At 47.1% G+C, this 16,253-nt stretch overlaps 1 protein-coding gene across 1 annotated transcript; it reads right to left on the bottom strand.

The window, feature by feature from the left end:
• On the bottom strand, positions 1-12,451 carry LOC115395845 (uncharacterized). Its single transcript, XM_030101540.1, has 10 exons — positions 11,974-12,451; positions 11,696-11,799; positions 11,333-11,602; positions 10,322-10,415; positions 10,140-10,207; positions 9,822-10,037; positions 9,583-9,720; positions 9,432-9,494; positions 9,246-9,314; positions 1-9,139 (listed from the first exon to the last, which is right to left on the bottom strand). Exons 1-10 carry the CDS (start codon positions 12,074-12,076, stop codon positions 956-958), a joined length of 9,309 nt encoding a protein of 3,102 aa, XP_029957400.1. The 5' UTR covers positions 12,077-12,451; the 3' UTR covers positions 1-955.
• Between the last annotated feature and the right edge of the window lie 3,802 nt (positions 12,452-16,253).

Here is a 16,253-nt window from a genome sequence, read left to right as displayed (position 1 = left end):
AGAGAGAGAGAGAGAGAGAGAGAGAGAGAGAGAGAGAGAGAGAGAGAGAGAGAGAGAGAGAGAGAGAGAGAGCAAGCGAGCACAGGAACATTTGTACAAGCATCAACATCTAAATAAAATATAACTACATGTCAGGCCAGTCAAAAGAACATTGTCTCCAATAACATATGTACAGTTCAGTTGTTCCACTGAAACTCTTCCTGATGTGTTCATTCAGAACATGTTGGAGATTAAAATTAATGTCTCATCAGTGACTGATCCTTTAAAAGATTGGAGTTCAATGACATTTTACATATTAAACCTCAGTAAAGACTAACAAAGTCATAATTAACACATCAGGAAGAAAAGAAGACAAGGTGGATCACAGAGCACAGCTGGGACTGGCAAACAGAGACTGACATCTGGAACCAGGGAACCTGCAGCTGGAGACACATCTGGAACCACAGAGCACCAACGACAACACAGAGCCAAGCCTAGAACCACATTTGGAACCAAAGTTACACCTACAACCACAAAGACCAGGTCCAGGACCACAGAGCCACACCTGGAACAACACAGAAACAGAACCACAGAGAGACACCAAGAACTGCAGGCAGTACAGAGCCATGATTCCACTGACATTAATAAATACATGATTTCATTGATCAAACTACATTCTCCGCAGGTTCAACCTGTAACTTGTCAATAAGTTAAATATCAAAATATCTACAAGACCATCTTGTAATTCATACACAATAACTCATTTCATATCATGCAATAACAAACTTGTGAAAAACCTTCAATAAATACACATGAGAAATAAAAGGATTTGGAGTGGCAGATAAAGTGCTTTAACGGAAAACCCTCAACAGCATCAGCACCGCACTACGACTCAGTTCTCTCTATCAACCAGCTGATCAACAACAAACAGCAAGACTTGCTTCGGCCCACTGCCACGTAGCTCAGTTTGACTCAATCAGTCCAAGTCGTCCTCAAACATCCCCTCAACACCCTCAAACTCCACATCATCCAGCTCAAACCACCTGTCCAGCTCCTCCAGCTGCCCCTGGTCACCTCCAGCTCTGAAACTACACAGAATTCCTTCATGATCACTGAAGTACGTGGGCATCACTGCACATTCCACAGCAAACTGTCTGCTTCTCACATAAACGTGATCAATCAGAGTCCCCTTCTCTGTGCTCGCTTGTGTCACCAGCTGGTCAAATCCTTTGCTTCCCATTAATTTGCTGATTGATGATCCTGTTAAAATGTTCTCATTAAAATCTCCCATGACTACAATGGTGTCACTGATTGGATTAAGCCAACGCAGCAACCGCTGCAGGTTCTGCTTGAAGAGGGAATTTGGGTAACGTGGTGGACGATAAATTACTGCCATCACTATGTTGAATTTGTTCCACAGGCAAACCAAACACTCCAGATCCAAATCGGGTGCCTGCAGGATGTCACAGTCCGAATCTGCTAGCCTGTACAAACCAACTCCACCATGTTCTAAAGCCTGCAGCTCTGACAGTTTGGGGTGACTGCTGCTGTAACACAGAGCACGAGGGCGGCTGTGGAAAGAGTAGCCGTCAATCTGGACGCTGTCCAGTGAGGACTGTGCAGTGAGCCACGTCTCTGTGACAGCAATGCAGGTAGGCTGCAAATGCTGTGTGCAGGACACCAAATCCACCAGGTGGCGACTTAAATTTTGAACGTTCATTAGATACACCGACAGAGTGGGCGTGTCTAATGAAGGCCGTGGCTGCTCAATCAAAAATGGAGGCATCCTGTCCAAGGCCTCCTTGATGGTGTCCTTGCAGTAAATGGACTTCTCTTTGAAGTTCATGATGATCAGTCCAGACAAATCCCTCACACGACTCAGAGCTACGTAGGCCTGGCCAGGTGCAAACACCTTCTCCAAACACACCACGGCCCGGTCCACCGTCAGGCCCTGCACCTTATGGACGGTACACGCCCAGGCCAACTTCAGAGGGAACTGACGACGCAAACCTCCACGCTTGGTGGCCTTCTCCTCCACCGGATCGATGGCAGTAGAGAGCCGGCAGGCCACTGCAGCATGTGAGCGCTTCTTCCTCCTCTGGGAGCCAATTTTCTCATCGTCAAATTTGACATAAACTGCCTGAGGAAAGTTGTCACCCCGTCTCAACTGGATATGAGTGACTGTGCCACATGCTCCGTTGACCAGACCGTCTTCCACGTCCACGTTCTTACACAGCATCACACGGGCGTCCGGACCCAGACTCAAAGTCTCCTCTAAGGACGTGTCCAACGCCGCACTGTGATGCCCCGCCATCAACTCCAGCTTCCCCGTGCTCCTGTTGTTCATGAAGTCCTGAGCTTCAATGGTCACAGGATCGGGACACGTCCGACACAGCTGCTTCAAGTTGTGCTCATTCACTTTACGGTTGGTGGGGAAAATGTGCAAGGCTGAGCTCTCCTCACCCGTCTCACAGCTCTTCAGGATGTGGACGTCACTCTCTAACATGGGGGTGTCTCTGGAACGCACTCTCAACCTGTTGAGCAACTCGGCAAACACGCTGTCCTTCTGCCTCACCACCGTGGTCAGCTGCACCACACTGAAGTGGCACCACAGGTCCACACCCACCTGACTGCTGTACAGAGGCTTCCCTTTAACGGGAGGCAACTGATAAAAGTCTCCCACAGCGATCACACTAACGTTACCGAACGGGGAAAAGTCTCCAGTCTGCTTGATCTGCCTCAAGCGGCCATGGACATACGCCAACAGAAGGTGATCCACCATACTGATCTCATCAATGACTAGAATTTGGAGGTGACGGAATTTAGCTCGCAGAGAGTTTAGTTTATCTTCACCCAGAGGGATGTAAGGTAAACTACACTGTTTGCCGATGCTCAATGTGTGGTGAATTGTTGCTGCGTTTAAATTGTACGCAGCTATTCCTGTTGGAGCTGTTAACAAAACACAGATCTCGTCTGGTTGATCACAAAGTGTTGACAGCAGCCTCCCTGCCTCGTACTGGATGGCCCTGATTAAATGCGTTTTCCCCGACCCCGCCCCCCCAGTCAGAAAGACATGCAGAGGCGGTGGGTTTTCACCCCTCACCTTCTGCAGACACCACTGCCTCACCTGGTAGAAAACAGCCTGCTGTGTCTCATTCAGAGACCTAACTAGAGCTAAGCCCTCAGCACGAGACAACACCAGCCTGTTTCTCTCTAACTGGGCCACCTGTCGGCCACGTTCCTGCAGATCTGGAACGTTCTCCAGACCCTCCACCAACTGCTCATCTGCTATCTCTGTTGCCTGTTGCTCTCTCAACTCTTCAGCACACTCGTCGTGTTCCAGCTCCTGTTCAGGACACAGGTCCCCCCAAGCGTCTTCCTCAAGGCCGTGGACCTGATGAGCAATCTCCTCAGCACGCTCCAGGTTCTCAGGATCGATCTCAAACCGGGCCCTGTTCTCATCCACCACCACCTTGACTGTATGAACGGAGCCGTCGCCAAACGTCACCTCACCGTCGTTATAGAACTGTTCAAAGAGCTGGAAGCCCTCGGGCTTGAGCTCTGAGTCACTTCTATAAGGAAGGAACAACTGCAGCACACCCTGAAAATAAGCCTCTCGTTGTTTGTCCAAATTGAAGCGCATGTAGCGGACAACTGCAAACTGAGACCGTGTTCTCCTCAAGATGAAGCCCAGTTTGTTCTTCAACTCGATTCTGTTTGGTGAAATTTCATTCCTGGTGAGAACACGATACTCCGAGGCAAACGTGGCAATACACATGTTGTCAAACACACCACCATCAGGCCTGTTCCTGTACCTGTCCACTGTGCTGGTCATCCACATGTCATCTGAGCTCAGATCATGTGATGACGCCCTCTCCTTCAGGACATGGAGGGGTAAACTCATCCTCACGATGTTGTTCCCTGTTGGAACAAACACCACCTTCCTGGAACACTCCTTCAGGTGCATGTTGGTTAGCCTATACACCGCCTCCTGGGCACAAACGTCCCTGTTGTGTAAATATACACTGCCCAGCTTCTTCAGGGCTTCTCGAGCAGAGAGGTTTCCTTCTTTGTTTGCTTCTTTTTGGGCGTTGTTCAATAGTAGGCCAATCTCTCTCTCTGCTTTCGTAATGTACGAAATGATGTAAACAATTACAGCGTAGGCGTCGGTGACAAAGCTAAGGTCCATGTTAGCGTTCCAGCACTTCAACAACTTCTTGCTATACTGGTTTACCCACACCTCCTTCAACCCTCTCCTATACACAACCTTGGTCTTTTTCTCCAACCTCCTGTAGGCCGTTTCAAAGATATCCTGGTTGATGTGTCGACTGGCAAACAACTCCTCTACACTATCAAACGGCTCCTCCTCCCTGATAGCTTTGCTCACAGACGCCAAAATCTCCTTTGCGACCTCCTTCTTCATCAGGTTATCCTTCTCAAAGCACTTACAGACCAGCTTGTTTTCTGAATCAGGATTCTTCTGGGCCTCCTTCAGCTTCTGTTTGTCACAGCGACATTCCTTCATCTTACAAAGGAATGTACGCGTAGAAGCAGGTTTTGGGAAATGGAAACGACACGTCGTCTTGTTCTTCCGACAAGACTTTGAGTGTCGTTTGGAATGTGTTTGAACCGACGACACAATGTCCAATAATGTGTCGTCGTCTGAGGGCAGCTCACACGTCACAAACTGATCAATAAACTCGACCACCTCCTCATCTGTGTTCTGGTCAATTTTAGGAGCGCCCTCGATCCAGAACAAGCAGTGAACATGAGGAGAACCACGCTGCTGAAACTCAACACGGTAGAAGTGATCGATGATTCTGCCAATTGGCTCAGAAGGAGACATGAGAACCTCTTTCAGAAAACAATGCCACCTGTAATCAAACATCCTGGCCGCAGTCACCGGATTACGCCGCAACAACTCACACCTGTCTGCCCACTCCAAATCCTCCACCGTCTGCACTCTGCCTTCCTGTTTCAGGATGCTGGTCAGAAGGTTCTGCCAGCGCAGATCTGCAGACGAAAACGAACAGAACCACGTCGGGATGCCTAACTGACGGACACAGGCAAAGATGTCCTTCTGCACAGACTGCCAGAACGCAGGAGTCCCTCTAATAGGCTTCAGAAACCGGAAACCCTCATCAAACTGGAACAACTGCTTCAGAGACTCCTCATCCTGCAACATCCTCTGGCTAATCTGTGCAGAGCCCTGATCACCTTTTCCCTTACGCAACGCAACAGAAACACTAGACACCACCCTGTCCATCTCAGACATGAACTGAGCAAAAAAGATATACTCAACATTTCGCGCGAAACGGCCATCAGCGTGCATGATCCGGTTATTAAAATAACGCGACAACGTCAAAGGATGATTCCGCTCATGATGGAAGGTCTTCTGTCCTAAAGGAAACAACACGGGGAAACACTTGGCTTCGTTTGAATCATCAGAAAGCATCCGGACTGGACTGTTCCCCTCTGCAGGCGCTACATTGACTATGTCCTCAAAATACTGGTCCAGAGCTTCCTGACCAATATCAACAGGCATAAGACAAGTGTCCTGAAACATGCAGTGTTGCTGTCTGTCATGTAACATTTCATCTTGAATTATGTCTGCTGATTCCTCCACAACAACATGAACAACTGCAGGCCTTCTCTGAACCTCGCCACATTCCTGATGGGCCGCCTCGCCCTCTACAACAACCTGAACATCAACCTTCTCCTTCACTGCCTCATCCTCACTGCCTGACTCAGCCTCTTCCTGTTCCTCATCTTCCTGCCTGCTAAACTCATTGACCCAGTTCTCATTGAACTTAATGTCTTTATAATAAACATTAGTTCTCGTTAAATAGTCTAGCGCCTGCCTGACACGTAGAGTATCCACAAACTGATACTCATAGTGTCCCTTGTAGGTCAACTTCCTCTTCAGCTTGACCTGTAACAGAGAGCCTTCCATACTCGACCGTGGCAACACGTTGGTGGTCTGAACAATGTTGGCTGGAACACAGGTGACTGGTCCATGTACTCCATTCTGCCCTCCTTTAGGCAGCGCCAACATCTTCATGAACGGAATATGCAATGCAATCAGGTGCTGCTCTAAACTATGCAAGCATCCCAGTTCAGGTGGAATGGGATCAAGCTGCAGGTCATTGATCCAGCACTCAGCTGGAGTCACGCCTTTACTGACCTTAGAATGACAGGTGAAGCAAATCCACAGGTGTCCTCTGGAAGGAACCAGTTGACAGGGCTCAGCACACTCCTCACTACAACAATGCAAATAATCCTCGCTGATGCATCTCTCCGCTACACGAGCCGATTCTGACCTGGAACTATAGACTTCCCTCTGACAACTCAGCACCTGATGCCTGAACAACAACCGATGACAAACACAACAAACAAAATCTGGACCGTCTTTAACTTTCTCTACAAACTGCTCCATAACAAAACCAAAATCCTGAGACTTGTCCTTTACCTGCTTCCTACTCAACTCTACACGAGCAATGACTTGCTGCCTGTGTTCTAAACTGCCACTGTACTTCTTTTTGCTAATGGATTTTGTCTTCTGCCTATGCTGCGGGTCTGTTCTGTATTTTATCACACTATTTTCTTTCACCTTCTGCCGATGCTGCAGGTTTGTTCTGTATTTATTAACACTATCCTTTTTGATCCTTTCTCTATGTTGAATAACATCTCTATATCTATGTCTGTTCATTGTTTTAACTCTGTCCCTATGTAAAATATTTGTATGATATTTTTTAACACTCCTAGATATTTGCCTCACCTTTAATGCAACATTCATATGATAAGTCTTCTTGTAAGTTTTTCTCCGCTTCTCCCTGAGCGCAATATTAAGTTTTTCCTTTCTGCTTTTCTTCTGTCTCTGATAATTTGTCTGCAACCGAGTACTACTTTGTCTAACCTGATTAACACATTCTACAGCCTCACCACAAACAATACGTCTGTCAGCAACCTCGCATCCAACTAGTGAGCTATCGACATCCAAAACTACAGCCTCCACCATCCTTGACCTCATGCTGTAACCAATGACCTCACTCACTTTACAGTACCCATAACAGCTCTCCAGTCCAGGCTCACAAACACAGACAACATTCTCAAAATGAGTCCCACCAATATTCTCCAAATAAATACACTGTGGCGACAACTGCTTCCTGCTACAACCGTACTTCAACCAGCGTCCATCGGTGAAGGTACACACACTAACTCCTAACCAGTCAGCTGTAACCTGAATTTCCACCTCCGTGGCCCAACTACCCACAAACCTCATCCTAGACTGCTGAATGTACTGGGAGACAGAGGAGAACTCGGATCTCAACAAGCCCTGGTACTGAGCTGCCTCTTTCTCCAGCTGTTTACAGACAGCCAGTCTGATCTTACGATGGTGCTTCTGAGAGCCACTCACAGCCTGAGAGATGGCTCTGAAGAAGCAGTTCCCATCAGCCACTACCTTCTCCTTCCTGCAAGGAACACCCAGCGAACCAACCCGGCTTGACGCAGAAGCACTGATCCGCTCAAAGTCAACATCAAACCTGCTACACAAAGTCCGACAAACATCAACATCAAGAGGACAGAAGACCAGCTCCTCAGTCCTCACAGCAGCTACAAACTCCACATCAGCGTTGAGCTCAGGAGCATCGTAGCGCTTTGATTTCTTTAACAAACGAGTGTAACGAGAAGTCCTACGCCTCCTGCCATCAGTAATAGTTGTTTCTGCAGTTGAACCACTGCTCACAACACTGGCAACAGTCTGAACAGAAACTCCAGACAGTGCTGGGCTGGCAGCAACACCACTCTCAAAGACACAAGTGTCTGCAGTAGCCTCAGCCAATGTTTTGCTCTCAGTCGCCTCAGGGGAATCTGGTGCTGGAGCAGAACTCGTCCCAGCGACGTAACTCTCCACAGAAACACCAGACAGTGCTGGACTGGCAGCAACATCACTCTCAAAGACACAAGTACCTACATCACTCTCTAAGACACAAGTACCTGCAGGAGCCCCAGCCACAGTCCTGGACTCAGTGACCTCAGGGGACTGTGGTGGTGGAGAAGAACTCATCACAGTGACGTGACTCTCCACAGAAACACCAGACAGTGCTGGACTGGCATCAACACCAACATCACTCTCAGACACACAAGAGCCTGCAGGAGCCTCAGCCGGTGTTTTGCTCTCAGTTGCCTCAGGAGACTCTGGTGCTGGAGCAGAACTCGTCTCAGCGACGTGACTCACCAGAGGACCAACAGACAGGGCTGGACCTGCACCCCCACCAATATCAATGCCACACAGCTCAAAGTACGGCTGGCCTGACCCTGAACTTAGGCTGTCAAACAACTGAGAGATGTAGTGTTCCAGGTCCTCAAAACTTGTAAACTGCAGAAGCACGCTGGTGCCTCTGGGGTCAAACAAGCCAACACCACTCCGTGGATGGCTGTCCACCACAGCAAACCGTCCGTCCTCGAAGATGATGGCAGACGTGTTGGAACACATTGTAAGCAGACATGCACTGTGTCCACGTTTAACAAAGACCTCCTTTAGTCCATCCGGCAGAGTGAACAACACACTGTTATCAACGCGGGCACCTTCAGACGTGTAATCACCTTCAGACATGTGCATACAACCTGACGCAGTGAAGCCAATAGTAAATTTCAGCACCTGACCATCCACCTTGATCTGATCTGGCAGGTCAGTCACAGACAGATAAGATGACCAAGGCTTGAAGCCAGGGCGACTCATGACCCACTTGTAGAAACAATCCCCCGAAACCAAAGCATCATCAAGCTCCTGCCTCCCCCACGAGAACACACTGTTCAAAGTGTGTCTGGCTAAGCTCAACCCCGCGATCGCCATGCACTGCTGCCCACCATCGATAAACCTCGAGCTGCCCTGATGGAAGGATCCCTGCACAGCCTTCAGAAGCCTGATCCCAGTCCTGACATCAACCACTGCTGCTGGCCTCGCTGCGCTCACACCAACACCTGACTGGCCTGACCCGGAACTCTCAAGAACGGCACACTTAGCTTCGGGGATGAGGCGTCGCTCCGTCGGCACAGCAGGGCACGCTGCAGGAACCTCCTCCCCGACCGCCGCTGGAACCGGGCCTGCAGTCGGGGGCAACACCTCCTCCACCACCTCCTGGGTTGGTGCTTCCACCTGACACAAAAAGGAAGCAGAAAGTTTTACAGCGTATTCAAACTGAGAACCAATAAAGCAGGTCATCTACAAATAAGCCATTCAGTCTATAAAACCAAGAACCAACCTGGGGGACTGGTGGGCTGGGGCAAGAAGCAGACATGGGCTCACAAGCAGGTGAAGGAGTTGCCAACACCTGCAAAGTAAAGGACAACAGCTCTCAGTTAAGTTACTCATTCTTTTTTTAATTTCAAAATGTCCAGCTTAAATGTCACAACCAATTCTACATCAAAGACACAAACATTCTACCAACCTTCTGCTTTCCCCCTCTGTGCCTCCTGCCAACACCTGCTGGCCGACGCAGCACACGGGAGGTCTGAAGAAGAAGAAAAAAAAACTCCTTTTCAACAACCGTCTTCCTGCTTGGTTAACCAGTGTCATCATGGAATAAGTGTGAAAGTTACCTGGCCAGCTGGCGGGACAGCGGGGCTGCCGTCAGAGCCAGAAGAAGGGGACACCTTCTCCATGGCGTCCAACATGGGCCCCCGGAACCACACCGGGTTGGGAGGGATCGCAGAAGATCCCTCCGCCGGGCGTGCAGCCTATGAAAAACAACACCAGACACAATTGATTAGAATTGCTTTGGGACTTGAGAAAACATGGCAAAAACTTTAAACAACACATGAACTCAGAAACACCTTACCTTGCCCCCCTGTCCAACCACACTCCACTCCCAGGGGTTCCTGTGACGGGGCACGGGGACGTGTCCCGTCACCACCAGCCTGGGAGCAACCCTGGCACGCTTTGGCGCAGGGGGACGCACCGGTGCCTGGGATGGAGGAGGCACCAGCTGCTGGAAAGCAGCCTCCCACAGCAGCTGGACCAAAACCTCCATCCCATGCGAGTCACTCAAGTGCACCTGACAATGGAGCAAAGGAGACATTTTAGTCAACCAGTGTATCTAACTAAAAAGACCACAGAGTGGTCTGCATCACAGAACAACAAAACATGCTCTGCTTACCTGGTCAGGGCACCACAGCTCCAACCGGTGCAGGGGAAAGTGCTCTGCCACAGACACGTACGGGACACCTGAAGAGTGAGAACAGAACACACACCTTCAGTTATCAAATGTAGATTCAGAAAAACCATTTGTGATGACTGACAACCATTACAACCACACACACCAGCAAAACCTTAACATACCCATACGTGCTGCGACACGATGGTATTCCTGACGCAGCAGCTCCTGAAGGCCAGGCTCAATGTTCAGGCGTGGAGGGAAGTCCAGCACGAACACCTACAAAGACACATTTAGCCATGAAGTCAAATGGAGTGATGGAGAACAAGCTGCAGAAAAAACAGTCTCTTCACAGCAGCTGTGTATTCACAACAACAACACCAACACAACCAGCGAGAGCCTCTGTTCCTGCCTGAAACCACTAGACAACGCTCTTGGTGTGAAGACAGGCCTGGGCCATCTGCAGTTCGACTTCTTCAGTACAGCATCCCAGGTGTACTATGCTTTCACACGCCTGGGATGCTGCACTAAAGAAGTCAAACTGCAGATTGCACTATTCTCCCACTTCCATTAGTGGGAAAATAGCGCCAAAACCTGTATAAATCAGCTGACAAGACACGCCACAGCAACATCATATGACCAACAGTCTGAGGAAGATGGCTGACAGCCTATGAAACCGTCAAGTAAACAAATACCACACTAGTCTGTTTAAAAGAATTTCGTTTTGAATCCTCACGGCTGTAAACAGTCACACTTTAACAACCGTTCAGTTCTTCTTTTTAATGAAAAAAACGGTGCATCGCAAGATTTTATTATCTTGGTGCTAGATTTTTTTTCCCCATTTACTGCACTGTTAAGTTAAATTGTTCTTGTATTTTTCTAAGTTTACATTATTTAATTGCATTGCTATTTACTTGGTTTGTTCATAAAATATTAAACTATTCCATAGTTTTATTTTTCAGTACAGATACTTTAAAACTGGTTTAAAAACAATATAACATATCGTGATTATAATTGAAATACAATGATATGAAAAAAAAAATGTAATCACATTTATTGCTATTTCGCCCAGTCCTAGCTGAAAGAACATTCATCAGCCTCCATCTTTAAACCCAGACTTCCTCCCCGTGCCTTCACAACATAAAGAGCTAATTTCTGCATCACTACTGACAAACACAAGTAGAAAATCAACCCACCTTGGGCCAGAAGCTGCAGGCCGTGGTCAAGAGAGCACTGAAGTCGAGACCTGCACTGTCCACAGTCCGGGACACAAGGTCGTTGCTGGGGGCGCACACACACACAGCATCTGGGGTCCAGGGCAGGTCAGCATGCAGGAGCTCCGTCCTCAGCTGGGAGCCCCCTGCACCTGGAACACACAGATAGGAGAAGCACAGAGGTCCCTCGGGCACAGCTACATACCCGTCCACCATGGCCCTCAGGTGCGAGTCTCCAACGACGAACACCATCTGCATTCACAGAGACATTGCTTTAGGTTAGAGACACCAGCTGTGAGTCCTTCCAGCAATTGCTGTCTTCATAAAAAAAATAACAACTCATACCTTCTTCTCCGGATCCCGGGCAGGAGTGACCAACTTGCGGGACTTCCCGGTCAGGACAGAAGTTGGCCATCTCCGCACACGGTGCCGAAAGCCTGTGCCACGCCCTGTTTAGGACAAAGGAAATAGACAGCGTTTGTCACTACATCACGTTTAAGAAGTTTCATGGTGAAAAACATCACTCTTCAACTCTTTCTCCTCAATCTGGCAACGTTGCCACACAACACAACAACAGAGTCAAAGGTCAACAGTTAAACATCTCAGAACATTCTGACACTCACGGGCCACAAACTCCGGAACAGCAGGTGCAGGACTCCAGTCCTGGGGCTGCGCCAGCCTGCGTCTCGCGGCCTGAGCACGCCGATGACCCCGGGCTCTCGGCATCTGAAGAACAGAAAAAACCCAATTAGTTCAACAAAGACACCACAGTCAATGACCAGTGACGATTAATGATATTAAACCTGTGAAACCAGTGAATCCACTAATACTGATGATTCAACTTACCTTAGCAGCAGGAAAACCACTGAGCAGCGGTGTGAGAGTCTGTGTGTGTGTGTGTGTGTGTGTGTGTGTGTGTGTGTGTGTGTGTGTGTTACCGAGTGTGTGCTGGAATATACACGTAAATGTGTTTAGATATGTTTGTGTAGTGTTCGATGTTGGGTGCAGCAGCAGATGATACTCAAATGCAAGAGAACCAGGAGAAGAACAAGCAGGAGAACCGTCTTCAGAACCAGCAAATCACACCAGACCGCGAAGTTGAGACCTGAAAAATAAGGACAGATTTCATTAAAATATTGTATATGCACTTTTTGTACATGTCAAACATTTTGCAAGTTTTACACAAACCCTTTACTGCACCATTTATTCTGTATTATTTACTTTATTTTCTCCTCTTTACATTTTTATGTTTAGTTTGGTTACACTACTGATCATTTTGTTCTTGTTCATAAAATATATTCATAACTGCAACGCTGTATTTGTTACAAGACACTTCATTTCAACAAACACCAAAAAATATAAATACATTACAGTGTGTTTATTTAAAGAATAGTGGGCACGCTATTCCCCCTGACCCGTCCCGACCCGTGTTCACGCGCTCTGAAGCCGCTACGCCCCCACCCCCGGCCGATCTGCGGTGGGCTCCTCCAGCAGTCTAACCACCACGCTTAGCAAACCCTGAACACGGTTAACCGATAAGCTAACACCGCGAGCGGTTAGGAAGCCAGCTGGCCAGACGAAATATAGTAACCGATTGGGTTGCAAACGCCGGTAGCCGCTACAAAAACAAAAACAAACAAACACCGGAACCAGCCGGGAAGCTAACAACGCCATCGAACGAGAAGCTAATGCTAGCAAAACACGAGGAACGGACGGAGAGAAGCCGCAGCTCCCCGCGAGAGAACAACACGAGTGGCCGGTACTGCTGGCTAGGAAGATATCCAAGATACGTGTGGGCACGCCGCACGCGCTAAATTGTACAGCGCCCGGACAACAGAGAGGAGAGAAAGAAAAAAAAACTCTCCGACAGTCCGAAAACACCAGCGGAGTGAACCGCGTTAGCAGAGACACCACACGCCCCCCGCCCCCAAGCAGGAGCACACCAGACTCCATTCATTTCATCAAGCTACACTGAAGACCTGATGAAATAAGTGGAGTTTGGTGTTCTCCTGCCTGTTTGGAACGAAAACCTGCAGCCACTCGGTCCTTTCTGACACGATTTCGACACCCTTGAGCGACATAAAGCTTAAATTAGGAATTACAATACGAACGGACTCGTCTTACCTCCAGCACAGTGCGAAATGGCGATTTCTTCTTCGTGGTTGGTGTTTGAAACGTGATTCTTCTTCGTCGGACCTTAACGGCAGCTTACTTCGCAGGCTGTTGCACTACTGCCACCTGCTGGTCATTTTTTCAGACCCTTACCAAGTCAGTACAGGAACACGGACTTAAACACAATGCCGATAAAAATGACAAAACATGAACTAGTGTAAGTGCGTCCCGTTTACAGTTTAGCAGTGACGTTTATTTTAATAAAATTTTGGTTTCTACCTCGCGTGAAAGCAGATCATTACGGCGGAAATAAAACTGACTGAAAAAAATGCAGGCAGCACCGTTTTAAGAGGCAGACAAACGCGAACAGTGGAAAGAAAAAAAACTTTAAAAGTCTATAAAAAAGAGCAGAAACACACGAATCACCTCTTTTGTAACATGAAGTGGTCAATAAAGTCCACATATTTCTTTCTGTTTTTCTTGTTCTTTGTGTGGATTATTATCGTTATACTGGTATTCTTTGCAGCTAAAGTGATAATGTGGCTTAAATCCCTTATAAAAACCTTTAGTAAATAGTTCAAATTAAGTAAACAGCGCAGATAATCCAGCAAAAACTGCCACAGTCCAAACGTATGCATCCAGGCAAAGCTAGAAAGTACAGCATTTTGTCCAAAACATGTCTTGAAATAAGCAAATAATCCAAAATTAGACGCGCCACCGCGCGCGCACGCGGCGCGTCTCTCCGCGTGCGCGTCCGATAATAATCCATTTTTTTATCAGATAAAAACATCCAGACCGCTCACACCTCGCTGAGGATATCCAATATGGCGACTGATCGGTTTCCGTTGCTTATTCGTCATATTTCAACCAATCAAGTGACTCATCCCTCCCTCCGATGGCTAACCAGCCAACCGCTGCCGAAACTGATGGACCCACGTCATCGGTCGTCATCACTCGTCATCAACGTATTCTGAACCAATCACGTCGGTAGAAACGTTTGACTGACAGGGCTGGTAGCCAATGAGCTTGCTGAATGGCTGGCTGGCCCGCGAGCGGGGTTTTGTTACTTCTCAGGCATCTGCTGAGGGATGCACAAGCTGTCTGCCCCTGCTCCTCTCAATCTGAGTGCCTTATCCCAGCCTATCTGAAGTGATTTTTTGAGTACTTTATGAGTTTTAGGAGTGAAAATAATGTTAAAACGGGCCAAAAACCAACATATACCATTGTACAGAGGGCATCCAGAGGGTATACAGAGGATGTCCAAAATTGACCCCGCCAGGGCATAATAGTACAAATACATGTGTGAAACACTCATTTCTTGTAGTACTGCTCTGACATTTTCACCTGAACTTTGTAAGATCCCAGGCTTTAGCAAAATTGTGTTTTTCAGCTCTTTCAGTGCTTCCACACTTATTTCCAGGTGTTTTATCAGGGAAAAAATTCAGGCGAGAATGAAATTCATCCTGATTCAGTGTGCTGCAACATAAATAAATCTGTGGCACTCGCACCTAGAGTAATTCTGACTGCATTGGGTGAAAATACAGGTTGTCAGCTTTCAAATGAGACCCCAACCATGCATGTACTCCAAACAGTTCAAGAACAGCATTCAGTTTACTTTGGGTACGTCTTCAGTTGAACTTTTAGGCGAAAATGGCCTCGAGCTTAAAGAGTTAAACATTTCACCAAATACAATTCTATTGGTTACATTACATCAATTCAAAACACGAAAAACCGGGATAATTCACATTAAAGTGTAGTAACCAATTTTCACCACACGATGGAGTCGACTGCTTGCGAGCAGCATTATCTGCTGTGTAAACCCTTCCACAATGGTAAAGGACCACAGCGACAATGATGCTTGCCAAAGTGGAGCAGACATGACTATCAAAATAAGAGCCTCACACCCCTTGAAAATAAAAGTCACATTTTTGCTAAATATGACATTTTTAACAAAACACATAGATATTTTCAGGGTCAGCAGTGTTCATGGAAGCACATGTACAACTTTTCCAAAATAAAAGCACAAAATTCCTTCGAGAGAAAAGCCCGTTTACAACAGAAAATGAGGTCAACTCATGAAAATGAATGTTTATGTACTGGCAAGGTTCCCAATGACTGAGACTTCAGTGCTAACAGCTAAATGTTAGTGTATGAGAGATGCTAACAGCTACATGTCAGCGGATGAGAGATGCTAACACCTTCATGTTAGTGTATGACAGATGCTAATATCTACATGTTAATGGATTGGAGATGCTAATAACTCCATGTTAGTGGGTGACAGATGCTAACAGCTACATGTTAGTGGATGGGACATACTAACAACTCCATGTTCGGTGACAAGGTGCTGGAAGTCTATGGAGGAGCAAGGTTCCCAGTGACCTGGACTTCGGTCATCAATGTACAAGGACGACCTCAGTCGGGCCACCTTGCCAGAGGGCGAGGTCCCGTCCAATGCCGCTTGCGGCTTTAATTATTATTATTATTATTATTATTATTATTATTATTATTATTATTATTACTATTAGCAATAAAGTAAGAAATATGACAATATTGAACTAATGAAATATTTCAATGGATGTAACAAAGCTAAAAGCATAAAAATCCTGCATACAAGTAAAATATAATGAGTAGATTCTTACAGACGTCTGGATTGATAACTGATCGGTTTTACATGTTTGTATATACAGAATTTTGAATTTTTTTAAATAATAAAGTTAGATTGTGTGTTGGCGTTACAGTTGCCGGTTTTATTGTGAACTCTTCCTGGGCTCTGTGTGTGCGTGTTGATAAG

This window comes from Salarias fasciatus, chromosome 1, assembly GCF_902148845.1.
Source record: "Salarias fasciatus chromosome 1, fSalaFa1.1, whole genome shotgun sequence".
In the NCBI taxonomy this organism is placed as follows: Eukaryota; Metazoa; Chordata; class Actinopteri; order Blenniiformes; family Blenniidae; genus Salarias; species Salarias fasciatus.
The sequence above is the reverse complement of the archived record's forward strand: the minus strand, read 5'-3'. Positions and strand labels throughout refer to the sequence as shown.